This window comes from Oreochromis niloticus, linkage group LG12 (assembly GCF_001858045.2).
Source record: "Oreochromis niloticus isolate F11D_XX linkage group LG12, O_niloticus_UMD_NMBU, whole genome shotgun sequence".
Taxonomy (NCBI): domain Eukaryota; kingdom Metazoa; phylum Chordata; class Actinopteri; order Cichliformes; family Cichlidae; genus Oreochromis; species Oreochromis niloticus.
In genome coordinates, this window is record NC_031977.2 from 14,440,743 (window position 1) to 14,462,672 (window position 21,930).

At 39.7% G+C, this 21,930-nt stretch overlaps 1 protein-coding gene across 1 annotated transcript in view; it reads left to right on the top strand.

The window, feature by feature from the left end:
* The window catches only part of adgrv1 (adhesion G protein-coupled receptor V1), a 108,838-nt gene that overhangs the window by 7,611 nt on the left and 79,297 nt on the right, over nucleotides 1-21,930 (top strand). The window contains exons 2-21 of the mRNA XM_019366190.2: nucleotides 3,745-3,932; nucleotides 4,688-4,837; nucleotides 7,177-7,272; nucleotides 8,239-8,343; nucleotides 8,647-8,760; nucleotides 8,959-9,189; nucleotides 9,336-9,673; nucleotides 10,375-10,645; nucleotides 11,734-12,060; nucleotides 12,537-12,713; nucleotides 12,886-13,109; nucleotides 14,246-14,372; nucleotides 15,000-15,185; nucleotides 15,368-15,548; nucleotides 15,930-16,093; nucleotides 16,179-16,302; nucleotides 16,398-16,658; nucleotides 17,691-17,817; nucleotides 18,005-18,228; nucleotides 18,407-19,135. Coding sequence (XP_019221735.1) covers nucleotides 3,747-3,932; nucleotides 4,688-4,837; nucleotides 7,177-7,272; nucleotides 8,239-8,343; nucleotides 8,647-8,760; nucleotides 8,959-9,189; nucleotides 9,336-9,673; nucleotides 10,375-10,645; nucleotides 11,734-12,060; nucleotides 12,537-12,713; nucleotides 12,886-13,109; nucleotides 14,246-14,372; nucleotides 15,000-15,185; nucleotides 15,368-15,548; nucleotides 15,930-16,093; nucleotides 16,179-16,302; nucleotides 16,398-16,658; nucleotides 17,691-17,817; nucleotides 18,005-18,228; nucleotides 18,407-19,135 — 4,342 coding nt within the window. The 5' untranslated portion in view covers nucleotides 3,745-3,746. The remainder of the gene's footprint in view (nucleotides 1-3,744; nucleotides 3,933-4,687; nucleotides 4,838-7,176; nucleotides 7,273-8,238; nucleotides 8,344-8,646; nucleotides 8,761-8,958; nucleotides 9,190-9,335; nucleotides 9,674-10,374; nucleotides 10,646-11,733; nucleotides 12,061-12,536; nucleotides 12,714-12,885; nucleotides 13,110-14,245; nucleotides 14,373-14,999; nucleotides 15,186-15,367; nucleotides 15,549-15,929; nucleotides 16,094-16,178; nucleotides 16,303-16,397; nucleotides 16,659-17,690; nucleotides 17,818-18,004; nucleotides 18,229-18,406; nucleotides 19,136-21,930) is intronic.

The window sequence follows — 21,930 nt, forward strand, 5'->3', positions numbered from 1 at the left end:
TAACATTTGACAGCATTTATTTCTTTAACTCAGTCACCTGACTTACTGCAGCTGACACACGGTGAATCTTGCACTGTCACACTTACTACCGCTGTAAAGTCTTAGGCTTATAATGAATAATTGATGTTAAAGATTACAACGCTGAGGCCACTGTCAGGAGAAACTCTAGAGATATCAGCAACAAGCTCTGACCCCAGGAGCAGCCCTGCAACCAGACACCGCCTCAGCACCTCTGATAGGGATATCCAATAGATCACGCAGTGTGTGTATGTGTGCGTGTGTGTGACTGCAAATGATCCGATGTAACAGTTTTTTATGAACTGGGCTCCTAACACCAGGTTGCCACCAGTTTTTCTTTTTGTTTTTTTTGTAAGAAGGGCTGAGAGGTGTTGGGGCCAGAATACCACATCCTATCACAGATGTTCTAGATGTGATTCATCATGGTGCTTTTTATGTTTGAGCGTGTTTATTTGGCTACCAGGTGATGATGTATGCATTACTGAGATAACTAAAACAAAGTTTGTCTCCATGAAAAATGAACTTATGAGATGTATCACAGAAAAAGATGAGAAATGAAGAAAAAGTGAGCGATTACTGAGTGATTGGATAGTGAACTCATGCCCCGTATACAGTAGAGCATATGTGTGTTGTTCCATTTGCCTTTGATCTTAGCTTAACTTTTGAGTGCTAAGCAATGTTGTAGCTCAATGTCTACGTACTAAGATACTTTCCTGGCAAAGCCTGCTTATGTAGAAGTAATCTGGAAGTATTATGCACTGCTCAGAAATGATTACAGTGAACAACAGGTTTAGGAATTTTAATTGTTTTTTTAAAAGAATTATTCTGCATTGTTCCAGGCCAAAGGTTAATTTTTTACTTTAGCTTTTTAGTGCAAAATTGTGCTTTACTATTTAGAAAATACTACATACTGCAGCGCTACCTATTTACTAGGCGCAGTTTGTGTTCCAGGAAGTAAAGTAATGCAGTAGGAAGGAAAGTAAGTGAGTAGATCGTAGTCAGGATCATGGAGTAAGTCAATAAAAGCAAATTTGGATGTTCACATTGTACGGTCTCTTTACTTGTGGAGCTTTCTGTGGCTTTATCTGTCAGATTTAAGAGCCCTCAGCTCAGCCATCATCTTTTCAGAAGTTGGGTCCAAGATATTTGTGATGGACAGTGTGTTTTCTCTCCCGTGTCCTGGACTGTCACCCAGTTAGCTTTATGGATGCATGCTGACTTAGGCTGCCCTGCCAAATGCATCAATATATGAAAACTGGTGTGTGTGTGTGTGTGTGTGTGTGTGTGTGTGTGTGTGTGTGTGTGTGTGTGTGTGTGTGTATGCGTGTGTGTGTGTGTGTGTGTGTGTGTGTGTGTGTTTGCAAGAAAGAAACTGTGTCTCTGCGCACCTCTCTACATGAACTGTGACTCCCAGTCTTATCAATGTCAAAGGTCTGCGCCAGGCACTCCATGCCGCCTTTAGCTGTGACAGACAGATCCTAGGGGCCCCTTAAACCCCTGGGGTCAGAATTGGCACAATGCGTGATGCCAGCACAAAAACTGCCCTGCTGCTTATAGAACAGACCTGTGCCATCCACACAGCATCTGCTTTGTATTAGGCCCTTTGAAGGAAGTGCGGCATCTGGGTCAGTGGATGTGAAAGGGCTGCCCTCTGTTTTGACGTGGGGTTGCTAGGAGGGTAGAGGGTTGGATGCTTGCTAACATCCATCAAAAATGATGGTTTAAATAATGTGAGGCAATCATTGGGAAGGTTGGAAATGAGGTTTTGGTGCATAACGTTTGAGCAAAGATGTGGGATCTCAGACTATTTGAGAACTGAAAGCAATATAACATTGGAAGACCGAGACTGACTACGGTATGTTGCATTCTCTACAATAACACTTTGAAGATTTTCTACAAAGTTTACAACCTGTGGCCAGACCAAACTAGACATTTGGTGACTTTACTGTCTCATATAACTTAATTAGGCAGGCAAGTGGATACAATTGCACACACACACAGACACACACAGACACACACACACACACACACACACACTTACAAGTCAATTTCAGTGAGATGATACAACCAATAAGGTTTATGGTGTTTTACTCAAACTTTCGGTCAGTGATTCAATTGGTTTCCAACCCCAGGAACGAGAGCAGGGCAAATAAGAGGATTTATTCAACCCGGGCCCCTCTTTGTCCAGCAACACACTCACCTCTGTTCCCCTTTAGCCGTATCCTCTGTTTCCCACTGTCCAGCTTTGTGACCCACCAGCTTTAAATCCCTTTTTGATGGATTTTCCAGCCATCTCTCCCTTCCTGGCATGTGTGTGACATATGCAACACCCCCTGCACACACACAGACACACATACACAGACACAAAACACAAACACTTAAAACGTGCAGTATTTGTTGTATTTGTCACAACATAAAATTTGCACCAGTTTATTCTGAGTGTATTCATCAGTCGATAACTTTTAATGTTGTTACAGTGATTTCTCCCATTGAAGTTGACATAATGACTGATCGATGGGCTCCATTTAAACATCCTCCCGTACTGAGAATTACTCAGATTGATTTAACAGTAATGGAACAAATGAAAAGTGGGGTATTTTCAATGCCCAACTTTCCTAAATGATTTCTGTGTATGAAAAAAAAGAACCCAAACAGCATGACTTCATCCACTCTAGTTGCTGATGTTCTTTTTCAACCTTGTAATTAAGAGCAAATATTTTTTAAAAGACCTTACGTGTTCATACTGTTAGCCAGGCTGTGTGGTGCAGATTATGAATGGGATGGGTAAAAGGCAACAAGGAGGAGACAGACAGGACAGAGTGGCCACAATCTGGCTTTAGGCTGGCTCCGCCCCACGCGTCATGCTGTGTTGTTTTGTTTTGTTAACCATGACAACTGTCTCAGCAGCTCCATCCAGCTTCAGGATTATTTTGTGTGAGAGAGCTAAGCAGGGGGTGACAGAGAGGAGAGATGAGGAAACATGACAAGATGAGAGAAGTGGAGAGCAGAGGGGTGTGGAGGACACAAACTAAGATGTGAGGATTACTGGAGGAAGCAGGGGAGTCTCAAAATAATTAGAGAGAGGGAGAGAAGACAGAGGTGGTAATGCAGAATTGCACGGATTGCATGGCATGACTTTTGATTCATGTGGTGTAGAACTGTAAACTCAAATGTAACTGCTTTAGCAGTTATGACAACATGAGGACAACAGGCATTGGACTTATGGGATACTGTTGTGAATCATTCAGACCACAATGACCAAAAAGCCTGCCAGGCTCCACATTATAAAAGCCAGCAGGCCTTCTGAACATCTGGCTATTCAGTATCGCCTATAGCACATAACAGTTGTAATGAGTGTGTATGTTTACATTTTAACATCAGTAATGTTTAATGTAAAAAATATGTTTATTTTTGTAAACCCTGTATTTGTTTTTAGAGTTGTTTTTGTATCATAAGTGTCTATGAATAAGGATTATTTGATTTTTGATTGATTGACTTTCTTACTATTGACAAATTTTGATGTGATGATTGTTTATTCAGACTTGGTCCTGTAGAGAACATACCAGCATTATGTACTAAATCTGAAGTATGTTTGTGTGTTATTAAGTATTATATTATTATTATTATTGTTAACTTCTTTGCATGTAAAATTCTTATTTCTTTCACTGCACATATTTTATCTGATTTGCTGCATTTTTTTCAATATTTTCTTCCATGTGCTGGCAGGAATGCTCCCTGCCTTCCTGCTAGCTGGGTTGATTCTGGCTCTGTCCATCCCTGGCACTACGTCAGAGTCAGCCACGCTGCGGTTCCTGGGGCAGACTGACTTTGTTGTCAACGAGAGCAGTACAGCTGTGGTCCGCCTGGTCATAGAGAGAGTGGGAGACCCAGTCAATGTGACAGCTTTGGTTCTGGTAGGATATGAAGCTATTGTCTTGTAATATGTTTCTAATATGTGCATAGGTCAGCAACTGTTGGTGCTGTGAACTTACAAATAATATAGAAATTCACAACAGTTCACAGCAGTGAGTGAAAATTACTCAACAATTCTGCAGCCTGTTGAATCATTCAGCCTGTTCTGTCTGTACAGTTAAACATATAAGTGTCCTTATTCTGGGAAAGTTGACCTTCACATCAGGTGAACTTGAGAATCAGTAACTGTTTTGTCTATAACAAACAAAGTTGATGATATAAAAGTCCCACTGTGTCAGCAGAAACTCAGTTGGAAATGAATGGATTTTGGCTTTATGTCGTCTACATGGAGCCCAGTGTCAGCTGCTCACAGTTGGTGTCTGGAAATACGAACTGGCGGTGCGATGAAGAGTAGTTTAAGGTTTTTTTTGTGATTCTTGATATCTTTACCATATTTCTTGTTACATTAATTTTTATACCAAGAGCTGAATTGCTGGTTAAAATACTGTATAGTGTCAGACTTCCTTCCAGCAACTAACGGAAATAGATAGAAAAGCCCAGAAACTCAGGCTCAAGCGAGTCCAAGTATAAATGAATAAAATCAAAGAGGACATGATGTCTGTTTTCTGAACTGAGACATGCAAAAAGTTCAGGCCTGGAGCATGCTATTGGCACACTTTGACATGAATATAAAAATATATGTAAACTGAAAAAAAGCAGTTGCTTTAGTTAAAATGTGTTGTCATGTTTCATTCAGCTAGAGGGAGTTGACACTGGGGACTTTGAAGCCATTAATGCTGCAGCCTTCCTGCTGTCCAGTGAGTCCAGTAAGACCATCTTTATTGCCGTGAAAGATGACGACTTGCCTGAAGCCGATGAGACGTTTACGTTCAACCTCATGTTACAGGTAAGAGCCCATCGCTTCTCTGCGAGTTGGTGTGTGTCACTTTCTTCTCGTCCCTCAGTACTGCGCTTCAGTGTGCTATTTAATTAATCTAAGATGATCACATGGCTTGAAAAGCATGGCTACGTCAGTGTCAGATTTTGTGAAAGATGTGAAAATGATCTTAAATGGTACAAATTGCAAATCTTTTTCAAACCAATTGCCGTCACAGTTCTGGGTGACTTAAGCCTAGAGACTATCTCCATGGTTTCATGTAGCCTTTAGTTGTCAAGTTTGATTGATGGGCTGGCTTTGGCTGGTCTTGTTGCCTGCCCATCCTGTCCCTCACTTAGAGATAAAGGTCATTTTGAATCCCCTGGGTTTGGCTGGTTGTGGGGGTGACTATCCCGCTTTTCCCTGTCGGCTCGGCTCTCTTTTTAAAAAAAAAAAAAAAAGTCAAATCCTAAAAGAATTTTTATACACTTTCATTTTAGATGGATTTATTATTGTTGGGTTACTCTTATTGCACTTAACACAACAAGTTGTCTCATAAAGTTACCTTCCTTTTCTTTTCTCTGTGTATGGGAGTGAAACTAACACACACACACACACACACACACACACTAAAGCTGAAGGTAGAGACGCAACAATGGAAGCAAAGCACAGTAGAGATTCTTACATTGCTGTGAAATGCAATGAGTGTATATAAATAAGCTGAAATAAGTTAATTAATTAATTAATTGATAATTTATTCCATGTGGGTTTTTTTTCTTTTGGCTCCCTCTCCTGAGGCAATTGTAGGGGAAACACCCCAGATTGTGAGCACTGTAGTCTAAATTAAGAGAATAGCAACAATTCTAAACATCTGTCAGCAAGAGCGGCTTTCGTTCACATCAATCGTTCTCAATTTGATGCTGCATTTTTGTGACATCTGGTTAATATTCGGTAGCAAAACTCCATTTTTAGCCTGCTACTAGAGTGAAAGACCAAATGAGGCGACCACTTTTAGCCCTTCTGTTTACACTACAATGAGACAAAGCTTTGGCCAAATACAAGCCTATCAGCTTACTGGAGTTATGTCTGGAGTACAAGTGTGCGCTACAAAAGGTGTCAAGGAATAAACACAAGAAAATAAAGGGTAAATCAGGGCCATAGTTATTATCTCTTACGGTTCAGTGTGTAAAATCTGTTACAGTAGAAAACATTGCTGGTTGACTATGACAGGAAAAGATTTGTTTTACAGAAACAGTGTTGAGTCGTTGTAGATCAGAGCAGGTGCAGCCTAGCACAAAATTACAGAAACACATAGCGGATCATGGCATAGAAGACTTGGCATGGTTGATTTACAGCGCCATACTTTCAACGATGTTGTTTTTCTAAGTTTCTAAAGTGATTTTTTTCTTTACATGAGTGTGTCCATATAAGTGTGTGTGGGTATGTGTTTGTGAGCAGTTTCCTGGCATGCTCAGTGGCTTGGATTGGGAAAAGTGTGGATTTGGTGTCTGTGAGCTGACCTGCTACAAGGGCTCAGCATCAGAAAGAATGTTAGAGTCTAAAAAAGCCCCATTTGAATAAAGAGACGAATGCAAGAGGCTTAAGTATGTTTTTGTGCTGTTCTGCTTGCTCTCACCTTTACATGTGGAGACTGAAACTTGTAGTGGTTTTGATAAGAAGTTTCAAATGCACTTTGTTTGGCTGAGAAAACTTAAAGATATTTAACACACACTTTAGTGGAGAAATGTGTGTTTCTGTTTATAATACTATGACAAGAATGTAATATAGTTGGTCATTTTCCAAAATACCTGCAGTGAGTGCATATCCAGATGTTTGAAAGTTGTAAAGGGAATTTTGAAGTTTTGGTGGATGTCAGAACTGTTGGGTCTTGTAAAAACATATTTAAGCTCACTAATGGAAACCCTGGAAGCACCGTGTAAAAGTGTGTTGTTGTTTTTTTCTTTTGAATCCTGTCTTGGAAAAATAAAACCTTGCAGATCATCAGTAAACACTTAGGTGTAAGCCCTGTTAACTCATGGTGTGATTTTAGGCCTGCTGGGATGTTAAGTCTTTCTGTTCTAGCACTGAATCAGAGAGAAGGTTACAAGTCCTAAAAAGGTTTCCTGCAGAGAGCTAACCTGACAAATCAACTGGTCTGAAACCAGTACTTCCTGTCTTTGTGCCCTCTCACCAGGGCTTCTCGGTGGGAACACAGGAATGTAGTGTAGCCCGTAGATAAGGCAGTCGGTCTGGCTGTCCACATGAGGATCAGGATTACCTTTGGTAGGGGGGGAAGATAAAGGAGTGTTAATGTAAATACGCTATAATCTTTGCTTTATCTAATCATTTCTATTCTCCTCACTTTTCAGAGTTCCTCAAATGGTGTTACACTGGGGACACCAAAAAAGGCAACCATCACCATACTGTCCAATGATAACGCCTTTGGAATAATTGCCTTCAACTCAGTAAGAAACTTTCCATCCACCTTCATCCTGTCTTTGCTGGTTCACCAATTTACAAACTTTTTCTTGGGGTCCTTAAAGCAGCCTAAAATCTTCCTTGAACCCTGTTAGAAATCTACAAATTTAACAGTTTATGGTGCGAGTTAATAAAAAAAAGATCTAATAGTAGTAACATACTGCACTGCTGTGTGGCAGTCATGGTTGAAGTGACCAGCTTGACTAATGAGTAAGATTTTTCATAGTTCTCAAGTGACCTGTACCACATAATCTTGTTTGCTGAATAATGATTTGGTTTGCTTTGAATCAATATCTTTTTGGCTTGACTGATTATTTTCTTCTTTTTCTTCTTTATATTTTTCCCTAAATGTCTTTCGATATACCACATGAAAGACTGGTTGCTTAAGATTTATTTCCTGAAAGAGTGTGCTGTGTTCCCTAGTGTGTAGTCTTTCTGTCTGACTCCTTTACTACTTTCTCTCTGAATTTTTTCACTTTGTTTTGATTCAGTTACATCGTTAGCGTGATCTTTCACTGGAAGAATTGCTAAAAAAAAATGGAAACCAAAGGATTTAAGCAGTTCAAATACAGCGACTTTATAAATTACTTGTTTGCTAATAAAAATAATAAGTATCTTTAAAAAAAAACGTAAAACAATATATATATATATACATGTATATATATAATACAGAAAAAAAGAGTATGAATTTCTCAAAATCAAATACAATAATTTCAATTAAATGTAAATGTTCTCTTGGTTATCTTGTTACATGTGTAAAGAGACATTTTGCTCGCTTCCACTGCCAGATTGGGGTTCAGTTAAAATGAAATGCATTACCTATTTTATTTGCTGATGCAAATATTACATTTTCATTTATTCTTAATTTGGATGATTCTAATTGAATCAATGAATGAAATAGAATGTAAGCTGATTAAAGTTCTGTTTTCATGTTTTCTTTCTTTTCATCTCAGACTGAGGAGATCATAGTTGATGAACCCAGAGGAGGGAACCGTTACGTGCCTTTAACTCTAATTAGAGAAAAGGGAACATATGGTACTGTGACTGTAAATTTTGAGGTGAGATCATGTGCATAATATCAGCATACCTATGTGACTTTTATGCTTCAAGAACTAACAGTGTCTAACAAATCAGTGTTGCATGTAGCTTGTTAGATGCTTTTTTAAGTTTATCCCTCTGCCTTAAAGAGACTTGTGAATTCAAGAGTTTAGATGTTTTAGATACAAATAGCAACATCTATGTTTCATAAATAATGCAACTGCTTTGTGTTCCATAGTAAGGATAAATTCACATTCATGTTGAGCCCATGGGCTGTCAAAGTAGGAATATCACTGGGGTTGTTCTCCTTCCTGTCTTCATAGATCGCTGATGGTCCCAACCCTGCCAGTGAGGATCTCAGTCCCGACAGTGGAAACATCACTATTCCTGTAGGCCAGGCTGTAGTGCACTTTAGTGTACTTATTCGGGATGACCAGGTATTGAACACTGGACCATTTAAATTTCTTGCAATCTGTCTCTATAAAAATCTTTACTGCACTGGCAAAAGTTTGAAGTTTTGAAATTATTTTAACTGTAAAATAAAGTGTACAGCATTCTTCCTAATCTTTTTTGCTACATACATGTTTAGAGTTTTGAATGGTATATGAACGTGTTTTGCTTTCTCTGTGTACCAGGTCCCAGAGGATGATGAAGTGTTTTCAGTAAGACTAACTGGTGTAGCAGGAGGAGCTCTCCTCAAGCCCAACGCCAGCAGTGTTTGGCTGAGAATCCTGCGTAATGACAGCCCTCTGCGGTTCTCCCACACTGTCATGGCAGTACCAGAGTCTGCAGCAGTCATTGCCCTCAATGTGACCAGAGGTCGATTGACTGAGGATGGGCCGCTCATTGGCTCTGTTGACACTGAGGTTGTGTTCTTTACACCTAGTTTTCATGTTTACATAGTCTTTTACTGCAAAAGCACTCATATACACACAATCAACAACTTATATGTAAAGAAAACAAAAAACATTTGTTGAATTTGTATGAAACATCTGGACTCTACTGTCTTTAGGTTTCTGTAGATTACATGGTGGTGAGTGGTGAAGGCCTGGGCAGTGCCACACCAGCTGTGGATTTCTTCGATCTACAGCCAGTCAGAAGAGTTACATTCCCTCCATTTGTCTATAAAACTAGCCTGCTGTTCAACATCAGTGATGATAATGTCCCAGAACTTGCAGAGTCCTTCCATCTGGTCCTGCTGGAGGACACGATCAGAGGAGATGCTGTGCTGGTATCGCCTAACTCTGTGCAGGTGACCATCGAGCCCAATGATAAACCTCATGGTGTCCTCTCAATCAGCAGCAGCACACTGGTTCGGCCAATCAGCATCAATGAAGATCTGACACAGAGGTAGCATTGTTTTCTCTATAAATGGGTACTATATAATTTGTTGTATAATCTAAATCAAGGATGTCAAACTCATTGTATATCGAGGGCCAAAAACAGCCTTAAGTGGGCTGGACCATTGAAGTGTAAAGAAGTTTAACTATGAATTTAATCCCTAAGATAGCTTAATATAAGAAAAGAACTGCAATTTCAACACTATGTCTTAGATTTTCCATGATACATATATGAATAGTGCTGTAAGAAAATGAAATAAATCTTTTTAAGAAGTACATGTGTAAAATTACAGAAAAAAAAATCTGGTAGCTTCTGTTAATTCACAGAAAATATCCTGTTTTCTGGTCCCATTGTAGAAAAAACAAAAGAAATTTCTATAGTAAATTTTGAAAAAAACAGGAACTTTTCTGTTATTAAATTGTTTATTAATCACTTAATTAATATTGTGTAGCATGAATGGCAATGAAGTAGATCTTTATCAGTAGGAAAAGCTTTAAAGTGTTTTAAAATAAATTTAAAAGTCTGAAAGTCTATGCCCTCCTTTAGATTTTCCAAAGCTATCCAGTGGGGCAGATTGTGCTGATTCTGGTCCCCGGGCCTTATGTTTGACATCCGTGATCTAAATCCTCTTGTGTTACATGCTAGCTAAATCTAAACGCTAATGTAAAAATAAAATCAACCATTTACATCCAAGATTGTCACTCCTCCAGGTTTGATGGCATCGTTATTGTAAGAATTGGAGGCAGCTATGGTGAAGTGTCTGCCAACTGGTCCATCAGCAGAAACTCCAGTGATCGTTCGCCAGTGTCAGATGATTTGAGGCCTGAGGTGGGGCAAGTAAGATTTGCTGCTGGTGACAAGACTGCTATCATTCAAATAAACATTGTGGCAGATGATCAACCTGAAGAAGCAGAGGCCTTCATTTTCAAATTGCTGCCCAGTACAGTAACTGGAAATGCCGAGGTTGACGAACCCATTGAGGTGAGTTTAAAAGACATTTAATTAATTAATTAACTAATTACATTTTTTGGGATTATGAATTATTTATATTTTTATTTATTAGGATTATGTTGGGGTATGTAAAAAAATAATTAGCTGCACTTGTTAGGGAACACATCCACATGTTGCATGTGTTTTGCATGTGTGGGACCTACTGTAAGGCACAGTGGCAAACTTGGCACACGCCGCAAAAGTCGACCCCTTAGTGTGTAACTTTGCTCTGTGGGTGTTCCCTTAATGTGGCTGAATCAAAACAAAGTCGAAACAGGCGGCACACTCTGTGTGGGGTGTTTCTGTGTTTTTTTTAAGCACAGATGAAATGGTGACAAGTTTTTATTGCTTCCATCTTTGTCCAAGCCTCTTGGCTACGTGTGAAAGCAGTGGGCAGATTCAAGACTTGTTTATGTTCAAGGCATTAGATGGAACTATAGGGCCTGTTTGCCATGTGTGCAGAACAAGTTTGCTCAGAAGAAATTTCTGGATGAATAAACAAACAACTGTAAAAGAAAGTTCCTCACTGCTGTCAGTGAAGTTGCAGATCCTGTATCACACTCCAAAAATGGAAATATGCCCATTACACTGTGCTTTAAATCAGCGAGCGTGCCAGACAGTGCATCTGACAAGTGTAGGTTCCATGACTGAACCACAGTTTAATGCTCGTGGAAACTACTCTTAACAGTCTTAGCACACTTAATTAAAGAGGATGCCCCTGCTAAAGTTAGCTCAGGGCTGTTATACTACTCTCAGTCTTACTTATTTTCTTCACTCTCTCTGTTCCTCACCTCTCTTTTTTATGATCAAGATACATTCTTAGTAACATAAAAACAGGATACTCCACAAAATCCTTCACTGTAATTGATGGTACACCCAGGCTTCATTGCCATTACTCTCGCATAGATTTGAGACCTGTTAGCTTGCTCCATACGGGGACTGTATAACCCTTGTTAGCAGTGAAACTATGAATAGAGGGGCAATTTGTGTTTTCTAAAAGACATCATTCCTTCATCATTCAAAATGTTCCATATGTCTCCTTCTTCTTGGTCATTTTTTTTCTTCCCCAATTTCCTCAGATGGTTTTCTACATCCAGGACAGTGACGATGTCTACGGCCTTTTTCGGTTTGACCCAGCCAAAGAGCAGAAGATCCAGAGTCAACCTGAGGGCCGTTTCCTGTCTCTGAATTTTCTGCGGGGTGGTGGTACACGGGGTAACGTGTCTATGGCCTTCAGTGCCCTCTACATTCCTGCGGGTCCCATAGACCCAGCACGGGCCCGTGACCACGTCCTGAATGTTAGCGGAACCATTAATGTGGTTTTTGCCCGTGAGCGGATGGTCCACATCATACTGCCGATCAGGAATGATGCCTTTCTGCAGAATGGAGCTCATTTCTTAATACAGGTAATGCCACTGGAAACGAGGTAATTTAAGTTGTAATTCAGCTCCGACATTTCACATTCACATCACCAAATGCATTCCTTCTGTTTCTGTCTGTACCTCTGGCCAAATTGGTACTATTCAAGGTTTAAGTGCCTCATTTGGATGTGTGAATGGTTTTACATTGGCACTCAAATCTGGCATGTTGCTATGGGATTTACCCAGCTGTCCAAACTAACAACATCACCTAACCCTTAAAGCTGGCAAAAAAGTACTACAAAAGCCTTCTTCACATTCTGTAGATGCTTAATTACTACACACGCTTTCAGCTTCAATACAAACACATATGTGTACAAATATACATGGACTGAGGGGAGCATCAACAGGTTTTTCAATGCAACCTACAAACTGACAATACAGTCGTATTTGAGTGTAATTTGTTGTTTTCTGTCTGATTAATATGTATCTAGCCTTCTATTTTTCTGTTCTATTTTTTGTAGTTGAATACACTGGAGCTGATTGACATAAGTCCCTCAATTCCATCAAACAGCCCAAGGTTTGGAGGACCGCTAAACCTGACCTTGACTGTCACCCCTGACATTGCAAATGGGGAAATTGGCTTTACAAGCAACACCACAGTGGTGGTTTATGAACCAGAGGACAGCAATACCAGCACAGTAAGATATACAAAGACTATCAGTTTTGTGAAGCTTGCCTTTGTTCACTTTCATAGTTCAGTGCTTCATAAACATTCAGTGAAAAAAAACAACTCTAGTCAACGTTCGGAGTGTGAATAATTTATACAGACTGTGTCTAAGTGTAAGAGGCTAATTCTGATAATTGTCGTAGGTCAGCCTCCCTCTGCGGCGTGATGGCACAGACGGTCGGGCTGAAGTGTTCTGGAGTCTTAAGCCAACTGGAGCCAATCGTGGGGATGTTACTGCTAATGACCTGAACCCTTTTGGTGGTTCTGTCATCTTCCTCTCTGGGCAGAGCGATGCCTCCATCAATTTCACTATCCTGGCTGACAACATCCCAGAAGTCAACGAGACCTTACTACTCACTCTCGATAGGTAGGACCATTAAAGTTAATTGACATTCATCGTTATATTTATTGTAAGTATTTATTTTAGTCATTATGAAATCAGTCCTGTCATGCAATAACTATAATACATTCACTTTTTGAGGTTATCTGTAATGGTTTAAAGTCAGCTTATGCACCACTTGAGTCCAATAGGATAGGAGGGGCTGACTAGGTCCTGATTCTTCCCGTTCCTCCTTAGCTTGTTTTGAGATGCATGTGTATTGGGGGTTAATCTGTTAGTCTACATTTGGATGAGAACGACAGCTTTCTCTCCCTCCCACTCGTCCCCTGCAGGGTGGAGACTGCACGCTTTATAGTGTACTTTGGGTAAGTGGAGAGTGGAGTGAACCTGGGGCTTTTGTGTGGCGTGAATCACGTCTTTGTTTTTCACAGAAGGGCCTACTTCAGGCTTTCTGGAGGTCTTTGGTCAATGTGGGGATGAGGGGGTCTGGGACACGGTGGGGGATTCTGTGATGGTGTGAAAAAACGTGAATCCAAAAGAAAAGGATTGTTGGAAGAAAATAGAGAATCTTCTTTATATGTTCTTGCACTAATTTAACCAGGCTTGATTATGTACCATTTAAAGATGCAAGTGTTTGTATGCATGCAGTGCCTTGACTGTGACTGTTTTGAGTGCTTCATCCTGTCATGTCTTTGTTATTCCTATTATGTTATGCTTGCTTGGGTTCAATTTTCCCAGCACATACACATATACTTACTCCCCTGCTGAGCAATAAAGAGGCAGGCAGGCAGTTGATTGACATTGTTATTAAAAGTGGGCTAAACAGCGGGACTTCAGCATATAGAGTCAATAATGAATGAGCATCACACAATACAAGGAATGCTTTGAGAAGTTTAAATTAAGCTACTTAGTCATTGTTATTATTGTTGCATGTGTTACATAAACACACAACATAGCAAAAGTACAATAAGCAGACATTTCAGAGCTATACTCAGCATGAAACTGGCACATATCTGCCTTAAAGCAGCTCCATGTAAATGCAGCTCCACAATTCCTCATTAAAGAGGATGTAATGGCATGTCTTTTTTTCTTGTTCTTTTGTGTTTAGCTATAATAATAATTGTGTATGTTCTCATATATGCATTTCTGTGTGTACGTCTCAGGAGTAACGTTGAAAATCAGATCCTGAAAGCCGGCTTCACAAGCCGAGAGATTATCATCATGGAGAATGACGATCCGGGGGGAGTCTTTGAGTTCTCCCCGGTATCCAGAGGGCCATGGGTTGTCAACGTAAGCCACAGTTTTAAAGCTGCGCCAAAAAGCATTAGGGTTTATTTCCATTAGTATGTGTAGTATTTGACCACCTTGGATCTGGCCCAAACTGTTGCACATTCAGTCAAAGACCTACTGCGTATAAATTTAAAATCTGTATGTTATTGTTTTGCTTTTTCGAGTCAAAATTGGTAGAGCTACGCTTGACAATTTTTAGAATTTACCGGTCAGTTTAGGTGTTTTTTGACTCACAATAACTGACAATTACTCTAACCCTAGTGATAGGACAAAATCATATATTGTACTTTGAAATAATTCCCTAATGTGTGTTATACATGTAGAGTCCAAGTTTTGCCTTGATAATTTAGCTTTTTTCTGTGCATTGGGACGTTAGAAATAGAAATTCATCTTTTATAGCAGCTTTATTACCATGAAATAGTCAAATGCAGGTGTTGCTGATTTCATTAATTATAGGTCTCTATCTGAATACAACCTTTATAGTAATAATAACAGTAATAATAATAATAATGATTTCAGAATGGTTGCCATGAAAATGTATGTGAAAAATGAGTTAAAATTGACTTAAAGTTTCAACTGAATATATTCTTAGCTTCTTTGCTCTGAAGCTTGTCTCTTCTAACCTAGGAGGGTGAGGCAGTTGAACTGCATGTGGTCAGAGCCCAGGGACAGCTTCTGAAACAGCTGATACGATATGCTGTTATGCCCTCGGGCAACAATGAATTCTACGGTGCCACGGGCATTCTGGAGTTTAAACCCGGAGAGAGAGAGGTGGTGGTGGCACTGGTGGCACGGCCCGATGGGGTGCCAGAGGTAAGAAATGGCAAGATATTAATATTTACTTATTTATTTTCTGCATTTAACACAGTGCTGCAGTGTAATTCAAATGCATTATCCTTCCTACCTTCCCATTTAATAAGCTATGAAGTTAATGTTTTGAAACTTTTTCAGTGTGGTAACTGTATTTGTTTATTTTGTTATGTGTGTGCGTACAGCTGGACGAGACTTTTTCTGTGGTACTTAGCAGCCACAGCACTCCACCTAGTCGTCTTGGCAACCACCGGGAGGTCAACATCACCATTCGAAAAAATGATGACCCCTACGGAGTCGTTGAGTTCAGCCAGTCAGGACTGACTGTGGCCATCAATGAGAGCAAAGGAAACGAGACGCACCAGGGTAACTTGAAGTAGCAGTCCTTTAGATAATAGTAATACTTTTCCAGGTCAAGTGGTACCTCATTGACACTTGAAATGGATCTAAGAGGAGTGAATCACAGAAAATTAGAGTGTCCAACTTTCATGTGATTGTTAAGGAAAACAAAGGCTGTCTGTGTTTTTGTGTAAAACATGAGGACATGTTAATGGGGATAAAGTAGTTCCTCTAGTGAATGGCCTGTATCACCTGTATTTGCTATAAATAAACATGTGTACAGCTGTGCACCTACTGCTTCATTTCAGAATGGCTGTACAGCTAAAATCAAATGTAGTTTATCTGTGAGAAAAAACAAACATTCAATATCTAAATTGATCATGTCTGTGTGCCCCGTTTCTCCTTCAGCTTTATACCCTGTGATGAGGAACAGGGGTCACTTTGGCGAAGTGTCAGTTTTGTGGGTCTTGGAGCCAGCACTGTCTGGAGACGTCCGCCCCATTCGAGGAAACATCACCTTCGAAGAGGGGGAGTACCTGAAAAATCTCAGTCTCTTCTCTGTACCTGATGAGGTAAAATGTAAACCAAACCTTAAAGAGCACACCATCCACAGCTGAGTTAGATTTCTTTGTTTAAATTTTGTTTTTGCTTTTTAAGATTCCAGAAGAAATGGAGAATTTCACCGTCACGCTGTTAAATGCGACAGGTGGAGCAAGACTGGGAAACATAGTCAGTTCCAACTTATGGATTAATAAGAATGATGACCCCATTTATTTCTCAGGTAAAGATTTGATTACATAATAATACATGTGTTTCTAGCTTGTCCTCCCTCTCTGACAACCTTCCCTTTCCTTCATTCTCGCACGCTCATCTTAGAACCTGTCGCTGTGCGGCTTCAAGAAGGCGGTGTGGCCAACTTTACGGTTGTGAGGGCAGGACGGGCAGACTTCGTGGCCACAGTGACGTACCGAGTAGAGTACAATGATGCATCGCCAGATGACCTCTTCTTGCTAAGTAATGACACAGTGCTGGTATATGCTGTGGGAGAATGGACGAAGAACATCTCTGTGGCTGTAAAAGATGATGACATACCGGAGACCGATGAGCCTTTTTACATTGTTCTCTACAATGCCACTGGTAAGTATGTGCTTGTTTTCTTAAAAAAGTGATGAGAACAAAAATGTAGCACTATGCATTACAATGATATATGTGTTTATGGCAGGTAATATATGCTTATATAGCTTTTCTTTATAATGGAAATGTCGTTCTCTTTTAATAAAGAGCTTTTTTTAGTTACTGGTTTAGAGTAAACCATATTTTCCATGTATTTTCTTTGGGTTACCTGCCTTCGGACAAGAGGAAGGTACATCCTCTCCATGAATCAAGCAATTAACATCTTCTGCTCTGTTTATTTTGTCTGTCTGTATCCTGTACATACAAAGAGACGCAGCAGAGGTATTTAGCAGTGTCTCTGATAAGACTAAAGGCTCTCATGGTCCTATATTGTTTTTCGTGGTTGGGAACGGTAGGCCAGTGGGACAAAACAGGAACTTAATAACCAAACTCCAGACGGTCTAAGGGACAAAGGCAAACATTCCTCTGGCGTCTTTCTGTTTACTGATTGACATGGAGTAGAATCAAGAAAGGGTTAGCCTCTTGTTTATACCGGAGGGCTGTGCTGGCATGGATTGTGCTAAAAGTCAATAATCCCAATGTTAGAAGTAAGCTAAACTCATACTGGCATCTTCACACTCTTTACCTTGTCTGCTTAATCACAAACAGATTTGCATGCTTGTTTCAGGGTACTCGTTGTCCGGCAACTTGAAGTATGTGCTTGTGAGAGGATATTGCACTTCTGGGGCTGCTACAGCTGCACTTTTTCCAAAATTTGTAAACTTTCAAATACAATAGTTCTGGTTTATTTATTGGTGATATCCACTTTAAGTCATATGCAGAGATAAGTCTTTGTCTGGAATTTAGCTTATTCACAAATCATCCACCTTATCCTCCTAGGCTTGGTTACCATAGTAATAGTGCGCTATGTTAATGAGACAGCCTCCTCCTATTGCGTGAAATTTAACATGGCAATAACAATATGGCCAGCGCTCTATGTGTCTGCCTTTCCTTAATTATCTGATTCCAGCGTCAATAATGTGCATGTGTCCACAGGTGATGCAGTTGTGTATGGAGCAGCCACAGCTACTGTGGTGATTGAGGCCAATGATGATGCCAATGGGATTTTCTCCTTGGAACCTGTAGAAAAACCAGTTGAAGAGGGAAAAACCAATATTTTTTAGTGAGTAACATTTGGTTAATATTACCTCACTTGCAATTTCTTATGTTTTTTTATTTGTATTTAATGTATGATTCTGTCAAAAACAGTAGTTTATAATCTCCAAAGTACTGTCAAAACGCTAGAGTTGATATTTTAGACAATTACCTATGTTCTGTTACTGAAATATTTTCTCTCTTTTTTTCCTCAGTGTACTACGTGGGAGGGGCCATTTTGGGAATATTACAGTGTTCTGGCAGCTGTTTGCCAACGATTCTTTAACTCCTCTGGAAGAAAACCAGGAATTTACAAACACAAGTGGATCAGTCACCTTCACTACAGGGGAAAAGACCAAGCCTATTGTTCTGGAAGCCATCTCCGATAAACTTCCAGAGTTCAATGAGTTCTACATCCTCAGGCTGGTAAATATCTCAGGTGAGTTTAAAAGAAACGCATAAAATAAAACTGATATAAGACACATAAGACAGATATGAGAAGAAATTTCACTAAGCAGAGAGAAAATGAGATGAAATTATTTTTTCTTGAATCATCAGTAACTACAGATTTAATTTTCGTTTGGAAAACTCTGACACTTGGCCATTGTTTCTCTAAGGCGGTTACCCCGGCGAGGGCGGACGGCTGGCTAAGAGTGCTCTAAACGCCTCTGTTTTCATCCCGTTCAATGATGACCCATTTGGTGTCTTTGCCATTGCTGAGGACAACCTGGACCAAGAAGTAGCTGAAGATGTACTCTCTGAAGATGATATGGCTGATGCGACTTCTTTCACCATCCTCCGTAAGCAGGGCACTTTTGGTGATGTAAGCGTGTCCTGGGAAATTGTTTCTGGTCACTTCCCACAGGGCCTTCCTCGGATGGATGATCTGCTCCTGGTAGCTTCCTTTCCAGATGAGGTTGAGCTCAGGCCTCATGCAAGGAGACACCACTCAGTCACAGACACTTGGTTTTTCTCCGGGCTTCCTGGAGCTTATGGTACCATCTCACCTGACGATGGGCCTGCGGCCATTAGCAACTTCACCTTTTCTGCTTGGCTTTTACCCAGACTAGATACTGACGGCTTCATAGCATCCAAAGGAACAAATGGAAGCTTGTACTATGGAGTGAAGGTCCACACCAATGAGTCTCATGTCACTGTGATGCTATATTATACAGTAATAGGTTCAAACAGTACCCAAGTGGCCCGGGCCTCTGCAGAAAAGTTTCCTGCAGATACATGGCTACATGTCATCATAACAGTCGATGATGGGATTATTGAATTCTTCTTGGATGGCAAACCTATTCCTGGGGGACTGAAAAGCATCAAAGGAGAGGGCATCAGTGACGGTAAGCTTCCTTGTTCATTCCATTTATTTTCAATTACTTTGACACATTTCTTGCAAAGGTAAAATCACTCTCCATAAATAGCTCATACAATCACTATAGTTAACTTACAAAAAGCTATCAAATATTTGATTCATGTGTCAAAACGAAAGTCAGTGAATCAGTAAGAAGTTGTTTAGCATTGTGTAACCAGGATACCCAACTGTATTGCCTATCATAGTTAATATTCTTTAGATGGTGATTTAAAGAATACAAGATTTGACATTCTGCTTTTTAAAGCAAACCAGCAGTTAGTATCTGCTTTATTATATTACAGTAACAAACTAGCAAACAGTACTGGGACCACCTGTTGGTCCACATATTTTCATCATCCTCACATCTAATGTTGTCTTGTGAGGTGTAACAGTGGAATGAACTGCATGCATGCTATAACCATCCTCTGCATTCTTCTGCATCCTGTCATCCTTACTCCTCTCCTTTTCCATGCCTGTTGCTGCTAAATGCTTATTCCAAGCAGGCTTCTCCACGTTAGCAAATTGTTTAACCTCTGTTACAGTCAAGTTCTATAAATATATTTGGAAAGGTCATACATGTGACATCATACATGTGACACACACCTGTGGACTCGACAGATTTTTAACGTTTCCACATGTGATGGCTTAAAAAAAAATCAAAATATTTTTAAGAGTAAAGCTATTTAATTGATAGAAAGATAATTTGTTTTCATCATAAATAAATGCAAATGTAATTTGTGTCAGTAACTTTTGATATTTACAAGTGTTGAAAAAGAAATCGAATTGAATCTTGAAGAGAAAGGCTCTTTCCGATCTGGACAAGTAACAGACTGTTCAATTGTCATTTAAGAGTTGTAAAAATTTTTTAGTTTTCAGTGTCAAAATGTTGTCCAAGGTCCAAACTATGTGGGAAACAGTTTTCAAATTGTTCGAAGTCTTAAGTTCTTACATAAAGATAAAAGGCATGTGCACCTTGACATGCTCTGCTGCTTCCTCATTGTTCAGGAGTACTGTACTGGGACTTCCCAATGCTTGAGTGACCACTTACCCTCAGCAGTGCTGCACATTGTTACTGCTGAAGGGAATCGGTTGGCATCTTCTTTTCTTCCCATTCTCTCTAATTAATGGGCACAATAGCCGGCATTTGACCAAAAGCTCCCATAGGGGAAATATTCTGACGCCTCTGTGGCTTACTCCAGTCACACTGGATTTATCCATAATCATCAGTCATGTTGTACCATTGTTTTCTTCTGGTAACTCAACCTATACATGGAGTGCTTTGTGTCAGGGCTTTGTACTTGGTCACTGTAGCAGATTTCCTGCATTTGTCTCATTTTGTGCAAGTTCACAAAGTGATAGGCGCATGAGGTGTAAGTGTATAAATGAGTAATGAGAAAGAGCTAGACCTAGGCATTTGTATACCTTAATCAAGATTCTGTTTCTGGTCCCTGGAGTAATGACCCTCATTACGTTACTGGTACACAACACCGCAAAGGAGGCTCAATAATTAGTGTGAAAATGATGCAATTAGTATTCAATTGCTTTGATCTCACCAAGTCTTAAGTGAAATATGTTTGTGTTAAATAACACACAATTGCACTGGAGTAAAAAAAAACCCGTCTGTGGCTGTGACTGGTAAATCAGACAAACAATATGACAGCATGACAAACACTGTAAATGAGAGATTCTAGGAAATATTACTAGAATCTACATTACTGTGTATTTTTCCCCTTCCTGGTGATTTTTGTTTTTGTATTTGTCACATTTATATGTATCATCAAATAAATTTTAAAATCAGACAAGGACAAACAAAGATAACCAGAGCAGCTCTTAAGTGATGATTTAATTGCTAAAGGGATTAAAGCTATCCTTCCTATTTGGCCAAATGTGAAATAGTAATTCCCTCTCCTCTTATTAAATTATGAGTTAACTTCAAAAGCTGAGTTCAATTTCACTAGCCACATATCATGCTACAAGGTAAAAAAAAAAGAAAAGCTGAGAAACAGAAAAGTCATCGATCTCTATAAGTCTCAAAAGGGTTACAAAGCCAGTTTTTAAGACTTTTTAGGATTCCAGTGCACAACAGAGAGTCCCATGATCCACAAATGGAGAAAACTCGGAACAGTTTTGACCAAGAGGTCACAAAATAACCCAGAACAACATCTAAAGAACTGCAGGCCTCACATGTCTCAGTTAAGGTAAGAGTTCGTGATTCAACAATAAAAAATGGCAAAAATGGCATCCTTGTAAGAGTCCCAGGGCTTAACCACTGCTGACCAAAATGAAAGCAAACGCTCATCTCGCACTTTCCAAAAAAGCATCTTGGTGATCCAAGACTTCAGGGAAAATATTCTGTAGACTGGTGAGTCAAAAGTTGAACTTTTGTGAGGTTTGAGTCCTGTTACATCTGTGTAAAACTATCACAGCATTTCATAAAAACTGCAATTAGGTTATACAGCAGGACAATAATTTGGATAATCTGAAACACACTTGCAAGTCCGTCTTTGAATGGCTAAAAACAAAAAAGCCAAAAAAACAAAGCAAAAAGAAGCTTTTGTAGTGGCCTAGTAAAAGTCTCAACTTAAACCCAATTGAGATGCTTTAGCATGAACACGCTCATAAACCCTCCAAAGTGCCTGACCTAAAAGAATTCTGTAAAGAAGAATGGGACAATAATTGGTAATCCATCTTTTACAGGAATGTAAAAGACACATTACTCAGCCTGGTTATCTTCGTCTAATATAAAAAATCTGTTCTGCTCCGAAACATGAAAATGAGACAAAG